Below are 19,729 nucleotides of genomic sequence, written 5' to 3'. Positions count from 1 at the left end.
AAAACACAGATTGAAGTTGGTGCTGATAATTCTACTGGGTTTTTGCTACATTGGCAAAGGTCCATGGTGAAAGGCCATGACCTGGAGTGATCTGATTGGAGACAAGGGGAATAAAGAAAACAACAAATGTTAAATAGAAATCTCACCTAAAACTAAAATTAACTTGATTTGTTTTTTCTATATTTTAACAAACAGAAAATCCCAGTTGATCTTTTTTGCTATCTGTGAAAGTTATTCCATTTGGAGTTGTTCTTGGTTTAGAACAGCAATAAATAAAATATTGCAAAGTGACTCCTAGCAACACAGAGCATGCGCAGAGCGATCGCAGACGTCATCAATACATGCAAACGTTTTCCAGCCTGCCAGTACGAATGCGCGCATGACGTCTCCACGCAATGACATCCTCACCCCTCAATAGCTGTCTCTATTCACCCGAACAGTACCCTGCTCCCTCCCAACATCCCTGCTTCAATCACCACTTCACCCATCTCGATTCCTGCCATGCTGCTGCCTTCCCTCAGCCACTTGCTCCACCCACCAGCTCTCTTTCCCCGCCCCCCCCTCAAGTTACTTGCTCCCGCCCTCAACACTTTCTGCTCCCCCACCCCTTCCCCACTGGCCATTTCCCCCCACCCCTAGCTGCTAGCTCCAGGTCCACCACTTCCCTCCTCTCGGCCACTCGTTCCTGTGTTGTTCCGTTACCCCTCGCGGCCCACCTTGCTTCTTCAGGGCGCAGGGCGGAGAATGCTTGAACGTAGGAGCATGTGGCTGAGAGGCTAGAAGTGGCGCGGCATGGAGCCAGCGGCTGGGGAGGTGGGGAAAAGTGGGGAGCGAGCGGCGAGACCGGAGCGAGTGGGTAAGGGAAGGCAGCGGGTAGTGAGCAGCAAGAAGACGGGCGCAGGAGGGAGCGGCAAAGAGAAGCGTAATGGCAGGAAGGAACGGGGGACTGTTGGGGGTGGGATGGAAGTGGCGATGGCAGCCATTGAGGGGATTTTCGGATTCAACCTCATCCGCCATGAAGCCCGACATAGGGAACTGAACAATATTCAGCCCTTGGTTGCTCATGAATTAGTTTTGAAGTGTTGTCTTGGTTGTTTTGCAGGCAAACAAGGCAGGTAGTTTGTGCAATTTCCTATAAACAGCAATGTGATGAATGACCAGTTCATCTTTTTTTCGGCAGATTTTGTTTGAGGGTGAAATGTTGGCTGGGCCAGAAGAAGTCCTTGCTTATGGGAAAAAGTGCAGTGAGATCTTTTATGTCCATCTGAAGAGGTGCACACAGTCGCTTTGAGTACTGCAGTGCTCTGAGTATTGTACTGACCTATAGCTGCAAATTATTTCCTCAAGCCGTGGAATGGCACTAGTATCCAGGCCTTCTTCAGAGGCAAGAGTAGTACTGGAACTAAGCTGAATGGAGTTGGAAATGATTATTTGCAGCTCCCTGTTAGCTCATTGGGAGAATGTGCCACCCAATTTGTGCCTAAGCAATAGAGAAGTAGAATCATAGAATGGTTATAGCACAGAAGAAGGCCATTCAGCCGGTGATGTCCATGCCAGCTTTCTGCAAGAGCAACTCAGCTTGTCACACTCCCCCACTTTTTCCCGGTAGCCTTGCAAGTCTTCTCTCTTCAGATAATTATCCAATTCCCTTTTGAAAGCCACGATTGAATCTGCCTCCACCACATTCGCAGGCATGCATGATATTAAACACCTTTATCAAATCTGCTCTTAACCTTCACTGTTCTAAGGGGAACAATTGCAGCTTCTCCAGTCTCTCCACATAACCGAAATCCCTCAATCTTGGTACCATTCTAGTAAATCTCTTGTGCACACTCTCTAAGGCTTTGACATCCTTCCCAATGTGCAGTGCCCAGAACTGAACGCAGTACTCCAGCTGGGGCCTAACTAGTGATTTATATCTGTAAGGTTGCAAGTGTGATGCCTGAGTTATCTGACCTCAGCTGAGGTACTGGGGGAGTGCTACAGTCTGTCTTGGCCTCTGGGGAGGTGAACTGTTATTGTCCATTGACCACTATCGGAAGGTGTAGGTGCTTATCTGGTGAATGCAGGATTCGGCTTGAATAGCCTCCCAGCACTCAATGTTCAGTCTCTTACATAATGTGTGTCACTTCCAAGAGATACTGGAGCAGTGGCTACAGTCGGGGCCTATACTAGTCTGAGGGGGAAAAGAGGGGCAGAGGAAGAGGATATTTTGTTCAAGAAATTGATGTTTGAAAATTTATCAAGGCGTACTATGCTTTAAATTGTGGTGTTTTTTTCAGTTATACAATCTCATTAACACTGTTTCTTTTGTATGAGTGCAGTGTCGGTGCCAAAGGTCGCAGAAATCAAAACAGATCCCCTTTGCCCAGAGATGGGAAAACCTGTAACACTTTACTGCAAAGCATATGGCTTCTATCCAGAAGACAATCAGATATTCTGGTTCAAAGGGTTTGATAAAACTAAAGATGGAGTTGAAACAGATGAAGTTGAGTGGGATGAAACAACTGGTTTGTACTCTCGATTGTCCAGAAGGACATTCATTCCAACTTATCAGGACCATGGAAAAGAGTTCAAAATGCAAATCCTTCACTCTGAAACTTCAAACAAGCCTATCTCATCCATTCATTTTTTGAAAATAAAAGGTATGATTCTAATAAGAAGTGCAACTTTATAGTACCGATTATGGAACATTGAAAAGAATATTTGTAAATGTTTCAAATTCATTAAATTGACATTGTTCCTTTCAGTGACTCCATTGGCCCTAAATTGTGACATCCCAGCTTAGCCGTGATTATTGTCATGATCCTGTAGAGATCACAAACCAAAAGAATCCAATCCACTGACTGACTCCAATTGGAAAAATAACGGACAAAATACACTTTCATAAAATTACTGTAATGCTCAAACCAAAAGCAATTTAAACATGAACTAACAGTTAAATCACTGTTAAAGATTGCATATTAATTATCAGATGCAACAAAGATAGATCTTACGGATCTTTTGGGCAGTCCTTTCGGCAAAGGTGGCACCAGTTACGGCCACAAAATCCTTTCAGATAAATATCCAGATCCTGTCTTCCTGGGTCTCTACATTACTAGTTCAGTGACATTACCACTATCTCCCCAGCAGTCTTGATGGTGTGGTTCCACTAGTAACTCTTTAAGGCACCAAAAACAGATGTAGCAACTCATATTTGCCCAGGGGTCATCTCCTAGAAAACAGGTTCCAATCACAGTAGCTTGTCTTTTTTAAAACAACTGCTTGCTGCTTGCTTCAACACTGCAGTCTGTAATATGAGCTCCAGTCACATGCCTCTGATCCACTCTGATCACATGACTGTTTTACCTGGTTCCATCCAGTTCTGATTTCCCCAGAACTCTGAAGCCTTTGGTTTCATTTTCCAGTAAAGGACTGTCTCTGAAAAATGCAAGCTTTGAATCTAAGGTCAGTGCACCTGGCAGTACATTCAACAGATCAACTGTTCAGATAGCAGTCTACGCACATAAACTCCATCACATTATCAAATAAATAGCAAAAAAGGTAAAGAGTTTTTTTTAAATGCCACTATATCTTTGGAACAAAGCCCAAGTTGCACAATGTAGATTGAATGTCTGTCGTCATTTAAATATTCAGTATTTGGGGAATAAAGACAGATCTCTTGAATCTCCTTTTTGATCCTTAAACAAGATGACGATTCATTATCATAATCAACTGTAGTTTCATGCAATTTGAACAGGAATTCCATTCGTTGAAGACATCAAACTGGACCCACCAGAAGCTATGTATGGTGCAAAACAAGCTTTCATTTGCAATGTCGTTAACTTTTACCCACATGACATCAATACAACTTGGCGACAGAAAGAAAAAGAGATATGTAAAGGGATCACAGTTAAAGGACCCGAGAAGGACATAAGTGGATGTTATAGGATGTCTTCCCGTTTGCAAGTAACACCAACTGCTCTAGATTTTGATCAAGAATTTTCCTTCCATGTGATACATGATAAGTTAAAAATTCCAATTAGAAAACAGGCATTTTTAACACTTTCAGGTATGTTTTACCCTGATACTTCTCTTCACAAGTTTGAAAAATTTCACTTTATATTTAAATGTTTGTGATTAATTTGCTGAAGTTACTAGCTGACACAGAAATAATCTGGCAAAATTCCACTTGATGCTGGAGATGGGGAATGAGGGGGCACACATTTATGAGCCATTTCACAATAAATAGCTCTGAGCAAATTGGAATTAGATAAATGGGACAGGAAAACTTCAATTGAACTGACTTAAAGGAATGATGTATGATTTAAGGTCATTCATATGCACTTCAAAAATATATTCAAACTGAATGCATCTTTTAAAGTAATTACGTTTATAGAAGCTAAATCACACAAGTTCTGAACCTTTTTTTCATACTTAAAGACATCACTGGGGGTGCATTTTACTTTTGAACTTTCTTCAACTTTTTTATAAAATAAACTTTTAGTACAGATACCCATAGCAGGAATTGGATCAAATAACTAAAATTGTAATGATTTTGAATTGAGTTTTGTTTTGGTCTATTTTTCCTTCTACTTTCTGTCTGAGTATTAATGCAGTAGCCTTTGTTGTTCAGGAGTTCCTTTGACACCCCTGGGTAAAGCTGTCTGTCACTATATGCTGCCTCGAGGTGGTACACCAAAATATCTTACCACCATCTTCACTTTGAGATCAATGTTCTCAAAACATTCTTTGCTGTAAATATGAGTTGCATATTTATAGAAAATATTTCAATCTAATAGTAATATTGCACAGGTTCATGAGATCTAGACTTTCCCTTAATTAATTAGGTATATCACAGACTAAAAAAAGCACCCTTTGTTTTCATTTTGCTCATATTGAAGATTAATCAGTTTGCTTCAATGGCTAAACATTCTTATTAACATTCTTAACAAAACCTTTTATTTGTTTTTCAGCTTTATCTCCGAACTTGTCTGTTATTAAAGCTGATCCAGAACTGCCTGGAGTTAATCAGCCTATATCACTCAGTATCTCATTGACAAGCTATGCTCCCGCTGAAGTCCAAGTAAAGTGGTTTAAAAATGGGACACCTTGTTCAGTGATTAACAGCCCTCCTGTGATTGCTGATGATGGTTTATTTTCATCAGTTACGAGTACACAATTTACTACAACTGAAAATGATCATGATAGTTCCATCAGATGTGAGGTGCTTCACATAGAAACAAAGGAAATTCAAGAGAAAAACTTCAAATTACTCCTTCAAGGTGAATGTTGTTATTGGATTCCGATTCAGAGCAAAAATGTTATATTGCACTAGTGATTGTTTTGTTGAACTCAAAGCATTCATTTGAAGCTTTATTTCACATTGAAACTTAATATTGAGTAAACACAATTTTTTTATTGATGGTGAAAATAGTTAATTTTGGTGATTTCAATTAGTTTAAAAATATTAAATGAGTTACTTAATACCCTCACATTGGAAATGTTTAATTTGATGAATGTCGAGTTTAAACAGGTAATTTCTCTCTTTAGGTTCAGCTGATCATACAGATTATGAAAACATACCAGAAGGAGGTAAAGTGTGCATTTTGAGAATTTCATGTTTTCTGCATGTTTGGTTGTAACTCATAGTGGTGTCACTGTGGCATTTCAAATTATTATACAGAATAACCCTGATATTCCTATTTCGGTGGGAAGGTGTGGGGTATTGTACGCCAGCTGCCAGCCCACTTCAGTCGTCATCCAATTTTTTTGCCTTCATTCTGGCTGTTGGCAGAGTGCCCACCCTAAATGGGTGATCCTGTTACAATGAGGCAGTAATGATGTGATGAAATTCTGTATCCCATTTTCCATCATTACTGCCTTATTTATACACGGTCGTAACCATACTCGTATGCATTGGCTGTCTAAGGTTTCTGAATGCTGGGGAAAAGACAAAAACATATTTAAAGTGCCAAACACAGATACAATTAAAGCTTTGTAAAATCCTTATTTCTTCACTGATTTTGTATTTTTTTTTTGCTGTTCCTAATGCTTCACTCTTTGCCATTTGCCATGGGTCCCTATCTTCATTCAAGTCACAACATAGGTTTCTAATTGGGTATTACATCCTAGAAGCAGAAGAAGTGGCTAGTGGGGAAATTAGGTTGGTGAGGCTGCACTGAAGATCCATGACATCCACCCATCAGTAACCCACACCTGAGGATACAGGAGGAGATGACCCTATTCACATTTGCCTGAGAAAGAGAAGGAACAGCAGCAGAGGCCTGTGGATAAAGTACAACATTTTCCTAGCTGCAGAGCATATTTGTGCCACATTGAGACAAGAGGCCTTCTCTTGACTACCACGCCTGGTCGTTGCACAAGCATTCATGTGCACAATTGTACCCCCCACCCCCGCAAACCTTTTTCTGGTGTGCATCAGCTAACAATTTTAATTCATGCAAACTGATCAGATACATTTTCAAACATTGCCATGGACAATGTCTGCAAGTACAACTTTAATGAAACCATAGTTTTAATCAAAACTTGGATAGTGTATGAGTATTCACCTCGTGATTTTCCTTGGTGTCATCTGTCTGGTTGCTGTGTCAGCATGAGCCATTTGTTCAAGGCAGAAAAGTTCTGAGATGAACCTGCCGTAGGCTGCATCTCTTGTCCTGCTGCCTGAGAAATTTGGCCCTGCCTCCTTTCTCTCATGGCAATTGGGCTTGCTAGAGGGCATGCATGTCCTGCTGCCCATATAGACCATCAGCTGAATGCATTTTGGCCATGCTACCACCAATGGGCCATATTCCGGCCTCTGCCATGGTTGTGCTTGGCCACTGATCTGCAAGAAAGAAGACTTATCAGTAATAGTGAGATTAATAAAGACCCATGAGACATCCATCCCCAATCTGACACACCAGGCCTCTATGGCAGCAGTCTGAACAACCATGATGAAATTGCTGACTGCTGTCATAGCCTCTGTCTTGTGGTCCTTACTTCAGATGTTCTCATGTGGATTTCAATGCACACAGTGGACTCCTCCAGCTTATCTACCATCGGCTGCACAGTTCCTCACAATGTCTGTGGTGTCTGTACATATGTGTACTACCCTGCAAGTAACCTTTAGAAGCAATTCTTCTAGATCATGATCACTTGGTTTTTGAGCCAAGGGGAAATGTATCTTGACCCCAGCATCCCTTTCTGCCTCACATTCCACCTTGTCTCATCTGCTCCCGTGTGGGGCTGGGTTTTAGCCGGCCCTGCCCCCCACTCCTGATAACAGCAAGTACGAAAGCGGGCACAGAAATTCGCGCCGCAGATGGAATGTCGGTTTCAGGCACCATATACCCAGGGCCATTTTCCTCGAGGTGGCATGTGGGCAGTAGGGCTACCAGCCCACAACTACCTGGTAGCCATTTAAGAAGGTTAAATGGCCTATTGTAAGAGGCTGACTGGAATTTTCGAGATGGCCTCCGGGTCCCTGAGGCATTGGGGTCAAAGCCAGCTGCCTGGAGACAGCCTGCCAGCAGCAGACCTGACAGCCACTGCTAGAGGCAGGCTTTGAAAACCTCCGCGCCTGCCTGACTTCTACTGTCGCTGCAGGCCACCCTGTACAGGGGTTTTCCCTCCACAATGGTGTCCCAGCTGCTGGGCAGTTTTTATTTAAAATTTTAAAAAGGTGTAGGGAGCGCACCTCCGTCTTGGGGCTCTCTTTCTCTTGCTTGAAACAGCAGCCTGCTGCTTCTGAGCTGAAAGGCCTCCTATTGGTCCTCGAGCTTCAAGAGCCCGCCCACCATCCTTAAATGGATGATAAGGCCACCCTTTGGCCACTAATTGGCCAATTCAGGGAAAATCACTGCTGGGTGACTCTTCCCCATACAATGGGCCGGATCTTGTGCTCATCCGGATGGTGGGTTTTGTGGCGTGGGTGCCAGAGAATCGTTGTAGAATCGCTCACCACGGAAACTGACGCCGGAATTCCGAGTTCCGATCTGCGCGAGGGTGGGATAGACCAACAATGACCTTGCTGCCCAGATGTCAATTGAAGCCCTCAAGTGGCCTATTAACTGCCAATTAAAGGCCTCTTCCCACCACCGCTGTGATTTTACCAGTGATGAGTAGGGGGGCCTCCGCTGCACAGCGAAGGTGCCTTGTAAAATGTGGTGCCCTCCTTGTAGGTGTGGGATCCCTCTTTCGTGAGCAATTTGTGGGCTCAAGGAGGACCACCGTTCCCCCCCCCCTCCCCCACGGACCCCTTCCCCAGAGACTGAATGACCACCCCCCCTGTTGCTGGCGTCTTCTGGACTGGCCCCAGCGACCCTGCTTCACCTGCCTGTGTTCCAGGGTTCCAGCTCTGGGCCTGGGTCCGAGGCCTCTACAGTACTGGCAGTGGCCACCGCTCCCAGTGGCGCTGCTGATAAGGCAGAGTTCCCAGCCCTGTGTTTGGCTGGCAGTTCTTGGGGGCGGATCCCCATCCCGACAAAATCTTTAAAGGGATGGGGATCCGCCTCCTAAAACCTTCACTCCAGGAGGCTGAGAAAATGCAGAGGCGGGGTTTCCCCTGCCTTTTTGGCCTGGCACTGGGAGATCAACTCCTGCCCAAAGTCCAGCCCGGTGTGACCCTGCCGTTGAGGTGCTAACCCAAAATCTTGCCCATGTTCTGTGCATTACCCATGGCACTCCTCTTACACATAGGATTTGATCAGTACTGTGGGGATCGGCTGGGAGGCAGGTGGGATGGTAAAATGGCAGAGGGTGGCATGCCTGTTGTCTTCCCATGATGCCAGTGATGGGGAAGGTGGCAGATGGCCCTCTCACCCAGAGGCCAATTGAGCAACTTAAATGGCCAATTAAGGGCCTCTTCCCGCAACCACTGGCATTTTATCAAAGCCGCGGGGTCCTCTGCTACATGGGGAGACCCGCCAGGTAAACCCTGGTGGCCTCACAGCAGGATCGGAGGTGGGGGTGGGGGGGAATGTCTCCTATTCGGGCACTCATTGACACTTACCTGCTTAATGATGGTGCCAACCATCCATTGCGTCCTCTTCTTCTAGTTGCAGTCCCAGCAGTGGTCACTGCTCACGGCCCTCCAGTTGGCTGTGGCTGCAAACGAGACTCCAGGATGGTATGTTGCCTCCCTGGTGCGAGGGTCAGGGGTGTCTTGGAGCGGCTGCAGGACATTCTGAAGGGAGAGGGTGAACAGTCAGAGGTGGTGGTACACATTGGTACCAACGATGTAGGTAGAAAGAGGGATGAGGTCCTGCAGCAAGGATTTAGGGAGCTAGGTAGCAGATTAACAAGCAGGAGCTCAAATGTTGTAATCTCTGGAATACTCCCGGTGCCACGTGCTAGTGAGTATAGGAATAGGAGGATAGAGCAGATGAATGCATGGCTAAGGAGTTGGTGCAGGAGGGAGGGCTTTAGTTTCCTGGATCACTGGGTCTGTTTCTGGCAAAGGTAGGACCTGTAAAGGTTGGATGGGTCGCACCTGAACCGGACCGACATCCTTGCTGGGAGGTTTGCTAGTGCTGTTGGGGTGGGTGGTGGCTTAAACTAATTTGGCAGGGGGATGGGATACAGAGTGAGGTACAGTAGGGGGTGATGCACAGTCAAATGTAGAAGAGAAACTGTCAGTCTGGAAGGCAGAGCAAATATAGACCTGTTAAGGCACAAGTGAAAAACGCAAGGCTGGATTGCATCTATTTTAATGCAAGGAGTCTTACTAGTAAGGCAGATAAATTCAGGGCGTTGATTAGCACATGGCATTATGATATTATTGCTGTCACATCGACATGGTTGAGGGAGGGGCAGGACTGGCAGCTCAATATTCCAGGGTATAGAATCTTCAGGTGTGGCAGGAGAGGGGGTATAAGAGGAGGTGGCATTGCACTGTTGATCAAGGAGTCAATTACTGCAGTAAGGAGGGATGATATCTTAGAAGGTTCCTCAAATGAGGCCATATAGGTAAAATCAAAAAGGGGGCAATCACTTGGTTGGGAGTGTAGTACAGACCTCCAAACAGTCAAGGAGAGATAGAGGAGCAGATACGCAGGCAAATCTCAGAGAGGTGTAAAAATGTTAGGGTAATAATAGTAGGGGATTTCAACTTCCCCAATATCAACTGGGATAGTCTCGGTGCAAAAGGCTTAAAGGGGGTGGAATTTTTAAAATACATACAGGAGAGCTTTTTGAGCCAGTATGTAGAAAGTCCTACAAGAGAAGGGGCAGTACTGGACCTAATCCTAGGGAATGAAGCCGGACAAGTGGTTAGAAGTGTCAGTGGGGGAGCATTTTGGGGATAGTGATCATAACTCTAAGATTTAAGGTAATTATGGAAAAGGACAAAGATGGACCGGAAATAAAGGTACTGAACTGGGGGAAGGCCGATTTTAAGATGATAAAGCAGGATCTGGCGAAAGTGGACTGGGAGCAGTTACTTGTAGGAAAGTCTACATCAGACCAGTGGGAGTCATTCAAAGAGGAAATAGTGAGAGTTCAGAACCAACATGTACCTGTTAAGGTGAAGGGTAGGACCAATAATTCCAGGGAACCCTGGATGTCAAGGGATATCGAGGATTGGATAAGGAAAAAAAAGGAGGCTTATGGCAGATTCAGAGCGCTGAAAACAGCGGAGGCACTAGAGTATAGAAAGTGTCGGGGGATATTTTAAAAAGTAATTAGGAGTGCGAAGAGGGGACATGAAAAAACACTGGCGGGCAAGATAAAGCGAAATCCTAAGGCGTTTTATAAGTATATTAGGGGCAAGAGGATAACCAGGGAAAGAGTTGGGCCCATTAGGGACCAAAGTGGCAATTGTGGGTGGAGCCGGAGGACATAGGTGAGGTTTTAAATGATTACTTTTCATCTGTGTTCACTATGGAGGAGGACGATGTAGGTGTAGAGATCAGAGAGGGGGATTGTGATATATTAGGATTGAAAGGGAGTAAGTATTAGCTGTTTTAGCGGGCTTAAAAGTGGATAAGTCCCCAGGCCCAGATGAGATGTATCCCAAGCTGTTATGAGAGGCAAGGGAGGAGATAGCAGGGGGTCTGACACAAATTTTCAAATCCTCTCTGGCCACAGGAGATATACCAGAGGATTGGAGGACAGTGAATGTGGTACCATTATTTAAGAAGGGTAGCAGGGATAAACCAGGTAATTACAGGCCAGTGAGTCTAATATCAGTGGTAGCTAAACTATTGGAAAAAATTCTGAGGGACAGGATTAATCTCCACTTGTAGAGGCAGGGATTAATCAGGGATAGTCAGCATGGCTTTGTCAGGGGGAGATCGTGTCTAACTAACATGATTGAATTTTTCGAGGCAGTGACTAAATGTGTAGATGAGGGTAAAGCAGTTGATGTAGACTAAATGGACTTCAGTAAGGCTTTTGATAAGGTCCCACATGCGAGATTGGTTAAGAAGGTAAGAGCCCATGGGATCGAGGGTAATTTGGCAAATTGGATCCAAAATTGGCTTAGTGGCGGATGGTGATGGTCGGGGGTTGTTTTTGCGATTGTAAGCCTGTGACCTGTGGTGTACTGCTGTAATCGGTGCTGGGACCTTTGCTGTTTGTAATGTACATTAATGATTTAGACGTGAATATAGGAGGTATGATCAGTAGGTTCGCAGATGACACGAACATTGGAGGTGTCATAAATAGTGAGGAGGAAAGCCTTAGATTACAGGACGATATAGATGGGTTGGTAAGATGGGCAGAGCAGTGGCAAATGGAATTTAATCCTGAGAAGTGTGAGGTGATGCATTTTGGGAGGACTAACAAGGCAAGGCAATATTCAATGGATGGTAGGACCCCAGGAAGTACAGAGGGTCAAAGGGACCTTGGTGTACTTGTCCATAGATCACTGAAGGCAGCAACACAGGTAGATAAGGTGGTTAGGAAGGCATATGGGATACTTGCCTTTATTAGCCGAGGCATAGAATATAAGAGCAGGTAGGTTATGATGGAGCTGTATAAAACACTAGTTAGGCCACAGCTGGAGTACTGTGTACAGTTCTGGGCACAACACTATAGGAATGATGCAGTTCCACTGGAGTGTGTGCAGAGGAGATTCACCAGGATGTTGCCGGCTGGAGGATTTCAGCTATTAAGAGAGACTGAAAAGGCGAGGGTTATTTTCCTTAGATCAGAGTAGGTTGAGGGGAGATATGATTGAGGTATACAAAATTATAGGGGGCATTGACAGGTTAGATAGGAAGAAACTTTTTCCCTTAGTGGAGGGGTCAGGAGCCAGGGGGCAGAGATTTAAGGTAAGGGGCAGGAGGTTTAGAGGGGATTTGAGGAAAAATATTTTCACCCAGAGGGTGGTTGGAATCTGGAAAACACTGCCTGAAGAGATGGTAGAGGCAGGAACCCTCACAACATTTAAGAAGTATTTAGATGAGCACTTGAAACGCCATAGCATACAAGGCTACGGGCCATGTGCTGGAAAATGGGATTAGAATAGTTAGGTGCTTGATGGCTGGAACAGACACGATGGGCCTGTTTCTGTGCTATATAACTCGATGACTCTATGGCTGGCAGCTCCTGGGGGCAGGCAGCCATTCTTATTGGGGACAGCCTCCCTGGCTCCGGGACATGGGGGAGCTGGTGGAATCTTAGAAACATAGAAAATAGGAGCAGGTGTAGGCCATTCGGCCCTTCGAGCCTGCTCCACCATTCATTATGATCATGGCTGATCATCCAACTCAGTAACTTGTTCCCGCTTTCGCCCCATCCCTTTGATCCCTTTAGCTATATTGAACTCCTTCTTGAAAACATACAATGTTTTGGCCTAAACTGCTTTCTGTGGTAGCGAATTCCACAGGCTCACCACTCTCTGGGTGAAGAAATTTCTCCTCATCTCGGTCCTGAAAGGTTTACCCCGTATCCTTAGACTATGACCCCTGGTTCTGGACTCCCCCACCATCAGGAGCATCCTTCCTGCATCAACCCTGCCAAGTCCTGTTAGAATTTTATAGCTTTCTGTGAGATCCCCCCTCACTCTTCTGAACTCCAGCGAATATAATCCTGACCAACTCAATCTCTCCTCATAGGTCAGTCCCACCATCCCAGGAATCAGTCTGGTAAACCTTCGCTGCACTCCCTCTGTAGCAAGAACATCCCTCCTCAGATAAGGAGACCAAAACTGCACACAGTATTCCAGGTGTGGTCTCACCAAGGCCCTGTATAATTGCAGCAAGACATCCCCGCTCCTGTACTCGAATCCTCTCGCTATGAAGGCCAACATACCATTTGCCTTTTTTACTGCCTGTTGCACCTGCATGCTTTCCTTCAGCAACTGGTGTATGAGAACACCCAAGTCTCACTGCATATTCCCCTCTCTCAGTTTATAGCCATTCAGATAATCTGCCTTCCTGTTTTTGCTACCAAAGTGGATAACCTCACATTTATCCACAGTGTACTGCGTCTGCCATGCATTAGCCCACTCACTCAACTTGTCCAGATCACCTTGAAGCCTCTCTGCATCCTCCTCACAACTCACCCTCCCACCCAGTTTTGTGTCATCTGCAAATTTGGAGATATTACATTTAGTTTCCCCATCTAAATCATTAATATATATTGTAAATAGCTGGGGTCCTAGCACCGATCCCTGCGGTACCCCACTCGACACTGCCTGCCATTCGGAAAAAGACCCATTTATTCCTAGTGTTTGTTTCCTGTCTGCCAACCAATTTTCTATCCATCGCAATACACTACCCCCAATCCCATGCGCTTTAATTTTACACGCTAATCTCTTATGTGGGACTTTGTCGAAAGCCTTCTGAAAGTCCAAATAAACCACATCCACTGGCTCCCCCTCGTCAACTCTACTAGTTATATCCTCGAAGAATTCTAGTAGATTTGTCAAGCATGATTTCCCTTTTGTAAATCCATGCTGACTCTGCCTGATTCTACCACTGTTCTCTAAGTGTTCTGCTATAAAATCTTTGATAATGGACTCTAGAATTTTCCCCACTACTGATGTCAGGCTGACTGGTCTGTAATTCCCTGCTTTCTCTCTACCTCCTTTTTTAAATAGTGGGGTTACATTAGCTACCATCCAATCTGTAGGAACTGTTCCAGATTCTATAGAATCTTGGAAGATGACCACCAATGCATCCACTATTTCTCGGGCCACTTCCTTATGTACTCTGGGATGCATACCATCAGGCCCTGGGGATTTATTGGCCTTCAATCCCATCAATTTCTCCAACACCATTTCTCTACTAATACTGATTTCCTTCAGTTCCTCTCTCTCACTAAACCCTGTGTTCCCCAATATTTCTGATATGATATTTGTGTCCTCCTTTGTGAAGACAGAACCAAAGTATGCATTTAGTTGTTCCCCATAATAAATTCCCCTGTTTCTATAAGGGACCTACATTTGTCTTCACCAATCTTTTTCTCTTCACATAACTAGAGAAACTTTTACAATCAGTTTTTATGTTCCCCACAAGCTTGCTCTTGTACTCTATTTTCCCCTTCTTAATCAATCCCTTAGAATCACACCTTAAAAGGCACTTAGTGCCTGAGCCAAGGACCCACTATTAGGAAGGGGAGGGCCCACTAAGAGCCACTTCCTGCCCTTGCTAGCAACCCCTCTCCCCTACTCCAATGACCCCCAACCCGCGAGGCCCCACCCAAGTGACCGATCTGTAGCCTAGATCAAGCGCCACTCCTGGGTCTCCAGTAGGTGCTCCTCTGGCATGACTTCTGGCAACAGGCTCCTGGATCCTGTGGAAGGCTTGCCACAGTCCACTTAAGTCCCTGATCGGCACTAGGTTCGGTGGAGCTTCCGGAGAAGAGGCAACATGGGGTTCTCGGAGTCACTTTTTCCAAACGTTGAGAACCCTGTCACTAATATGAAATCCCAGCCCACGTTTTCTGCAGGCCTCCTGCAGTACCCTTTTTCCCCCAAAAATATACTTCATTCATAAAATTTGTAAAAAAAATAAATAAATTACCAAACAGTTCAAAACAGCACCAAGTAGACATTCCAAAAAGTGCAATGGAAATCAGTTTTCTTCAGTACAGTAGTGAGTTGCCTCACAACCCTTCCATTCCATTTTAGATGCCATGTAAATTTTACATCAAACCCATATTTGGTGTATACAGTCCGAGGGATTTCCCCTGGGTCCAGCCCCTCAGTTCAGTATGGTGGGAGGACCTTATACAGTGGTCTTTCCCCATTGAGCCTTTGTGGTGGCTGCCTTAAGCTTTAGTACGTCCCTCAGCACGTAGTACTGGACCTTGGAATGTGCCAGTCTGCAACACTCGGTCGTGGACAACTCTTTGCGCTGGAAGACCAGCATGTTTTGGGCAGACCAAAGAGCGTCTTTCACCGAATTGATGGTTCTCCAGCAGCAGTTGATGAATATCTCAGTGTGCGTCCCTGGGAACAGCCCATAGAGCACAGACTCCTGTGTTACAGAACTGCTTGGGATGAACCTTGACAAAAACCACTGCATCTCTTTCCACACCTGCTTTGCAAAGACACATTCCAGAAGGAGGTGGGCAACAGTCTTTTCCCCACCACAGCCACCTCGAGGGCAGCATGCGGAGGGGATCAGACTCTGGGCGTGCAGGTTCTGATGGGAGGGCCTTTCTTACCACCAGCCAAGCTACGTCTTGGTGCTTGTTTGAAAGTTCTGGTGATGAGGTGTTCTGCCAAATGACTTTGGCAGTCTACTTGGGGAACCATCCGACAGGATGCACCATCTCCTTTTCCCATAGGGCCTTGAGGACATTCCGTGCAGACCACTGCCTGATGGATTGGTGGTCAAAGCCGTTTTTCTGCGGACGCTTTTCCACAAAGGATAGGTGGTATGGCACAGTCCAAAAGGATGGAGTATTCCGCGGCAATGTGACCAGACCTATCCTTCACAACACCGGGGACAGATAGAAACTCAGCACGTAGTGACGCTTGGTGTTTGCGCACTGGGGCTGTACGCACAGCTTGATGCAGCCGCACACGAAAGTGGTCATTGGGATGAGGGCAACGTTGGGTACATTTTTCACGCCCTTATCCAGAGTTTTGAACATCGTGTCCCTCCGGAGCCGGTCCATTTTGCATCTCCAGATGAAGCGGAAAATGGCTCGGGTGACCGCCATGGCGCAGGAGTGGGGAATGGGCCAGACCTGCGCCACATACAGCAACAACGTGAGAGCCTTGCACCTAATGACCAGGTTCTTACCCACAGTGGGGAGAGAACGCTGCTCCCACATGCTCAGTTTATGGTGTACCCTGGCTACTTGCTCCTTCCCAGTTTGGCGCACGCCCCAGCCCTTCCAAACCATATCCCCAGCACCTTCAAGTAGTCAGATCTGACGGTGAAGGAGACAAAGGATCATCAGCCCAGTTCCCAAAGAACATGGCCTCGCTTTTGCCGTGGTTAACTTTGGCTCCCGAGGCCAGTTCGAACTGGTTGCAGATGCTCATCAGTCTGTGAACGGACTGCGGATCCGAGCAGAAGACGGCGACGTCATCCATGTACAGGGAGGCTTTGACCTGAGTGCATCTGCTGCCTGGGTTAGAATGACTGTGTGCTAATTAGCTGAGTTCATAATGAGTATCCTACATGTCTCATGCTGCTGTCCTTTTGTCAGTTCCTAAAGTGTGCTATGTTTCTATAATTGTTTCAACTTCAATAAATATCTCTAATGTTGGAAACATGACCATTTTAATTTGCAGCACATAATTTTCACCTATATGTGAATAAATTCTAACAATACAGCTTTTAAATACATTTAAAGTGTTACAGTATAACACTGTAATCTCACACTCAAAGTTCCTATTTTGTAGAACAGAATTCCTTCTTGTATCTTTCTTGAATAACTTTGCTTTCTTCCCTTTTCTGTGACTCCACCTCCATTATCCCTCCAACTCCATGTCTACTTAATTGAAGCAAAAGAATGGCTAGATGGTACACAACAAAAACAAGAAATGCTGGAATCACTCAGCAGGTCTGGCAGCATCTGTGGAAAGAGAAGCAGAGTTAACGTTTCGGGTCAGTGACCCCTTCTTCCGAAGAAGGGTCACTGACCCGAAACGTTAACTCTGCTTCTCTTTCCACAGATGCTGCCAGACCTGCTGAGTGATTCCAGCATTTCTTGTTTTTGTTTCAGATTTCCAGCATCCGCAGTATTTTGCTTTTATTTTAATGGCTAGATGGTCTCTGGCTGCCGTCATGGTCATTTTTATTTTTATTGGCCCCTCTTCTTGGGCATCAAGGTTCATGAATAATGCAGGGACATTGGTGACCCTTGGTTCATCTCTTGTACTTCACCTGATTCCAAGCTCTTAGGCAGGAAATGCCAATTGAATTCAAATGTCAGGAATAGTGATTGAAATTAAAAGACCCCTAGTATAAGAGTGCAGAGCTCTGCTGCTGCAACTACCAACTTTTCTGGTGTTTTTCTTTATACAATAAAATCTATATTCTTGTCACATTATTAAGGGTTTTATTGATTTCAAATTTTCTTCCAACAGATGATGATCAGGAGGTATCAGAGATAACTTGCCAAACAGAAAATCCGAAAGCTGGCCAACCTGTAACTGTTTCCTGCACTGTGAAAGGATACACCATCGAAGATACTCACATCACTTGGTACAGAGGTGTTTATCCTTGTGATGATATGAGGTGTATTAAAAACTCACCTTTTAAAACTGGTATCGGTTTCACCACTGCACTAACTTTTACACCAAGGCAAGAAGATGATAATTGTCAGTTCCAAGTTGATATTATCACTGAGATGGATCCAATTAGCAAATATTTCAATCTGAAATTAAGTTGAGTTGGTGTGGCATTTTCTGGAACAGTAAGCAATGAGTTGTGATTCGATTTACAACATTTTGACCTTGCATCATGCATAACATGTATTGAGAATTTTTTTAATCTGTGAATAGCGTATAATCAACTTCAGCTTCAATTTTATATTTTCTATTGCATCATCTATAGTCTGAGATTTTTTTTTACTGATCACAAATAAATTTATCCTGAATCTTTGTAACATAGATCACTCTCATCCAAGTTATATTAACATTACAGGTATTTTTGTTTCACTTGCATTCATTTCAACTGTCAGGTAAATGATTAGAAGCAATGGGGAAATGACATTGACTACCCACTGTACATTGAAATTGGTTGAACGATTGGGCATAGAGGACAGGCTTTCAAAGCCACTCTTTGATAAAACAGAATAATTGAATGAAAGAGAGGGGCAAGGGTTATATTATAGTATGAATGGAGATAGTGGAGTGGCAGCTAAAAGTAGCTACAGCTTGTATGCAGACTGTGACTGTTTAGGGTGAGTTAGAAGTGAGAAGAGAAAAAGAGCAGTGAATAAGTAGTATGTATTGTGTGATAATAAAAGCAAAATACTGCGGATGCTGGAAATCTGAAACAAAAACAAGAAATGCTGGAATCACTCAGCAGGTCTGGCAGCATCTGTGGAAAGAGAAGCAGAGTTAACGTTTCGGGTCAGTGACCCTTCTTCGGAACTGACAAATATTATTAGAAAAGTCACAGATTATAAGCAAGTGAGGTGGGGGTGGGGCAAGAGATAACAAAGGAGAAGGTGTAGATTGGACCAGGCCACATAGCTGACCAAAAGGTCACGGAGCAAAGGCAAACAATATGTTAATGGTGTGTTGAAAGACAAAGCATTAGTACAGATTAGGTGTAAATACATTGAATATTGAACAGCAGCAAGTGCAAACCTGAAAAAAAACAGTGGGTAAGCAAACTGAACAAACTAAGATGAAATGAAATAAATGCAAAAAAAAGATTGTAAAAAAGAATGTAAAAACAAGGAAGAAAAAAATAACTAAAAATGAAAGTAAATTGGGGGGCTGTCATGCTCTGAAATTATTGAACTCAATGTTCAGTCCGGCAGGCTGTAGTGTGCCTAATCGGTAGATGAGATGCTGTTCTTCGAGCTTGCGTTGATGTTCACTGGAACACTGCAGCAATCCCAGGACAGAGATGTGAGCATGAGAGCAGGGGGGAGTGTTGAAATGGCAAGCAACCGGAAGCTCAGGGTCCTGCTTGCGGACTGAGCGGAGATGTTCCGCAAAGCAGTCACCCAGTCTACGCTTGGTCTCCCCAGTGTAGAGGAGACCACACTGTGAGCAGCGAATACAGTATACTACATTGAAAGAAGTACAAGTAAATCGCTGCTTCACCTGAAAGGAGTGTTTGGGGCCTGGGATAGTGAGGAGAGAGGAGGTAAATGGGCAGGTATTACACCTCCTGCGATTGCAGGGGAAGGTGCCCTGGGACGGGGTCGAGGTGGTGGGGGTAATGGAGGAGTGGACCAGGGTGTCGTGGAGGGAACGATCCCTTCGGAATGCTGACAGGGGAAGGGAGGGGAAGATGCGACTGGTAGTGGCATCACGCTGGAGGTGGCGAAAATGGCGGAGGATGATCCTTTGGATATGGAGGCTGGTGGGATGAAAAGTGAGGACAAGGGGAACCCTGTCACGGTTCTGGGAGGGAGGGGAAGGGGTGAGGGTAGAGGTGAGGGTAGAGGTGCGGGGAATGGGTCGGACACGGTTGAGGGCCCTGTCAACCACAGTGGGGGGAAATCCTCGGTTGAGGAAAAAGGAGGTCATATCAGAAGCACCGTCATGGAAGGTAGCATCATCAGAGCAGATGCGTCGGAGACGGAGAAACTGGGAGAATGGAATGGAGTCCTTACAGGAGGTAGGGTGTGAAGAAGTGTAGTCGAGGTAGCTGTG

At 45.0% G+C, this 19,729-nt stretch overlaps 1 protein-coding gene across 1 annotated transcript in view; it reads left to right on the top strand.

Moving 5' to 3' along the window:
• The window catches only part of LOC137377050 (uncharacterized), a 76,157-nt gene extending 56,703 nt beyond the window's left edge, over positions 1-19,454 (top strand). The window contains exons 8-12 of the mRNA XM_068046245.1: positions 2,325-2,645; positions 3,740-4,051; positions 4,956-5,264; positions 5,533-5,574; positions 17,480-19,454. Coding sequence (XP_067902346.1) covers positions 2,325-2,645; positions 3,740-4,051; positions 4,956-5,264; positions 5,533-5,574; positions 17,480-17,784 — 1,289 coding nt within the window. The 3' untranslated portion in view covers positions 17,785-19,454. The remainder of the gene's footprint in view (positions 1-2,324; positions 2,646-3,739; positions 4,052-4,955; positions 5,265-5,532; positions 5,575-17,479) is intronic.
• Positions 19,455-19,729: the final 275 nt, after the last annotated feature.

Source organism: Heterodontus francisci, chromosome 14 (genome assembly GCF_036365525.1).
Source record: "Heterodontus francisci isolate sHetFra1 chromosome 14, sHetFra1.hap1, whole genome shotgun sequence".
Lineage (NCBI taxonomy): Eukaryota > Metazoa > Chordata > Chondrichthyes > Heterodontiformes > Heterodontidae > Heterodontus > Heterodontus francisci.
This window is presented reverse-complemented; position numbering and strand designations above follow the sequence as displayed.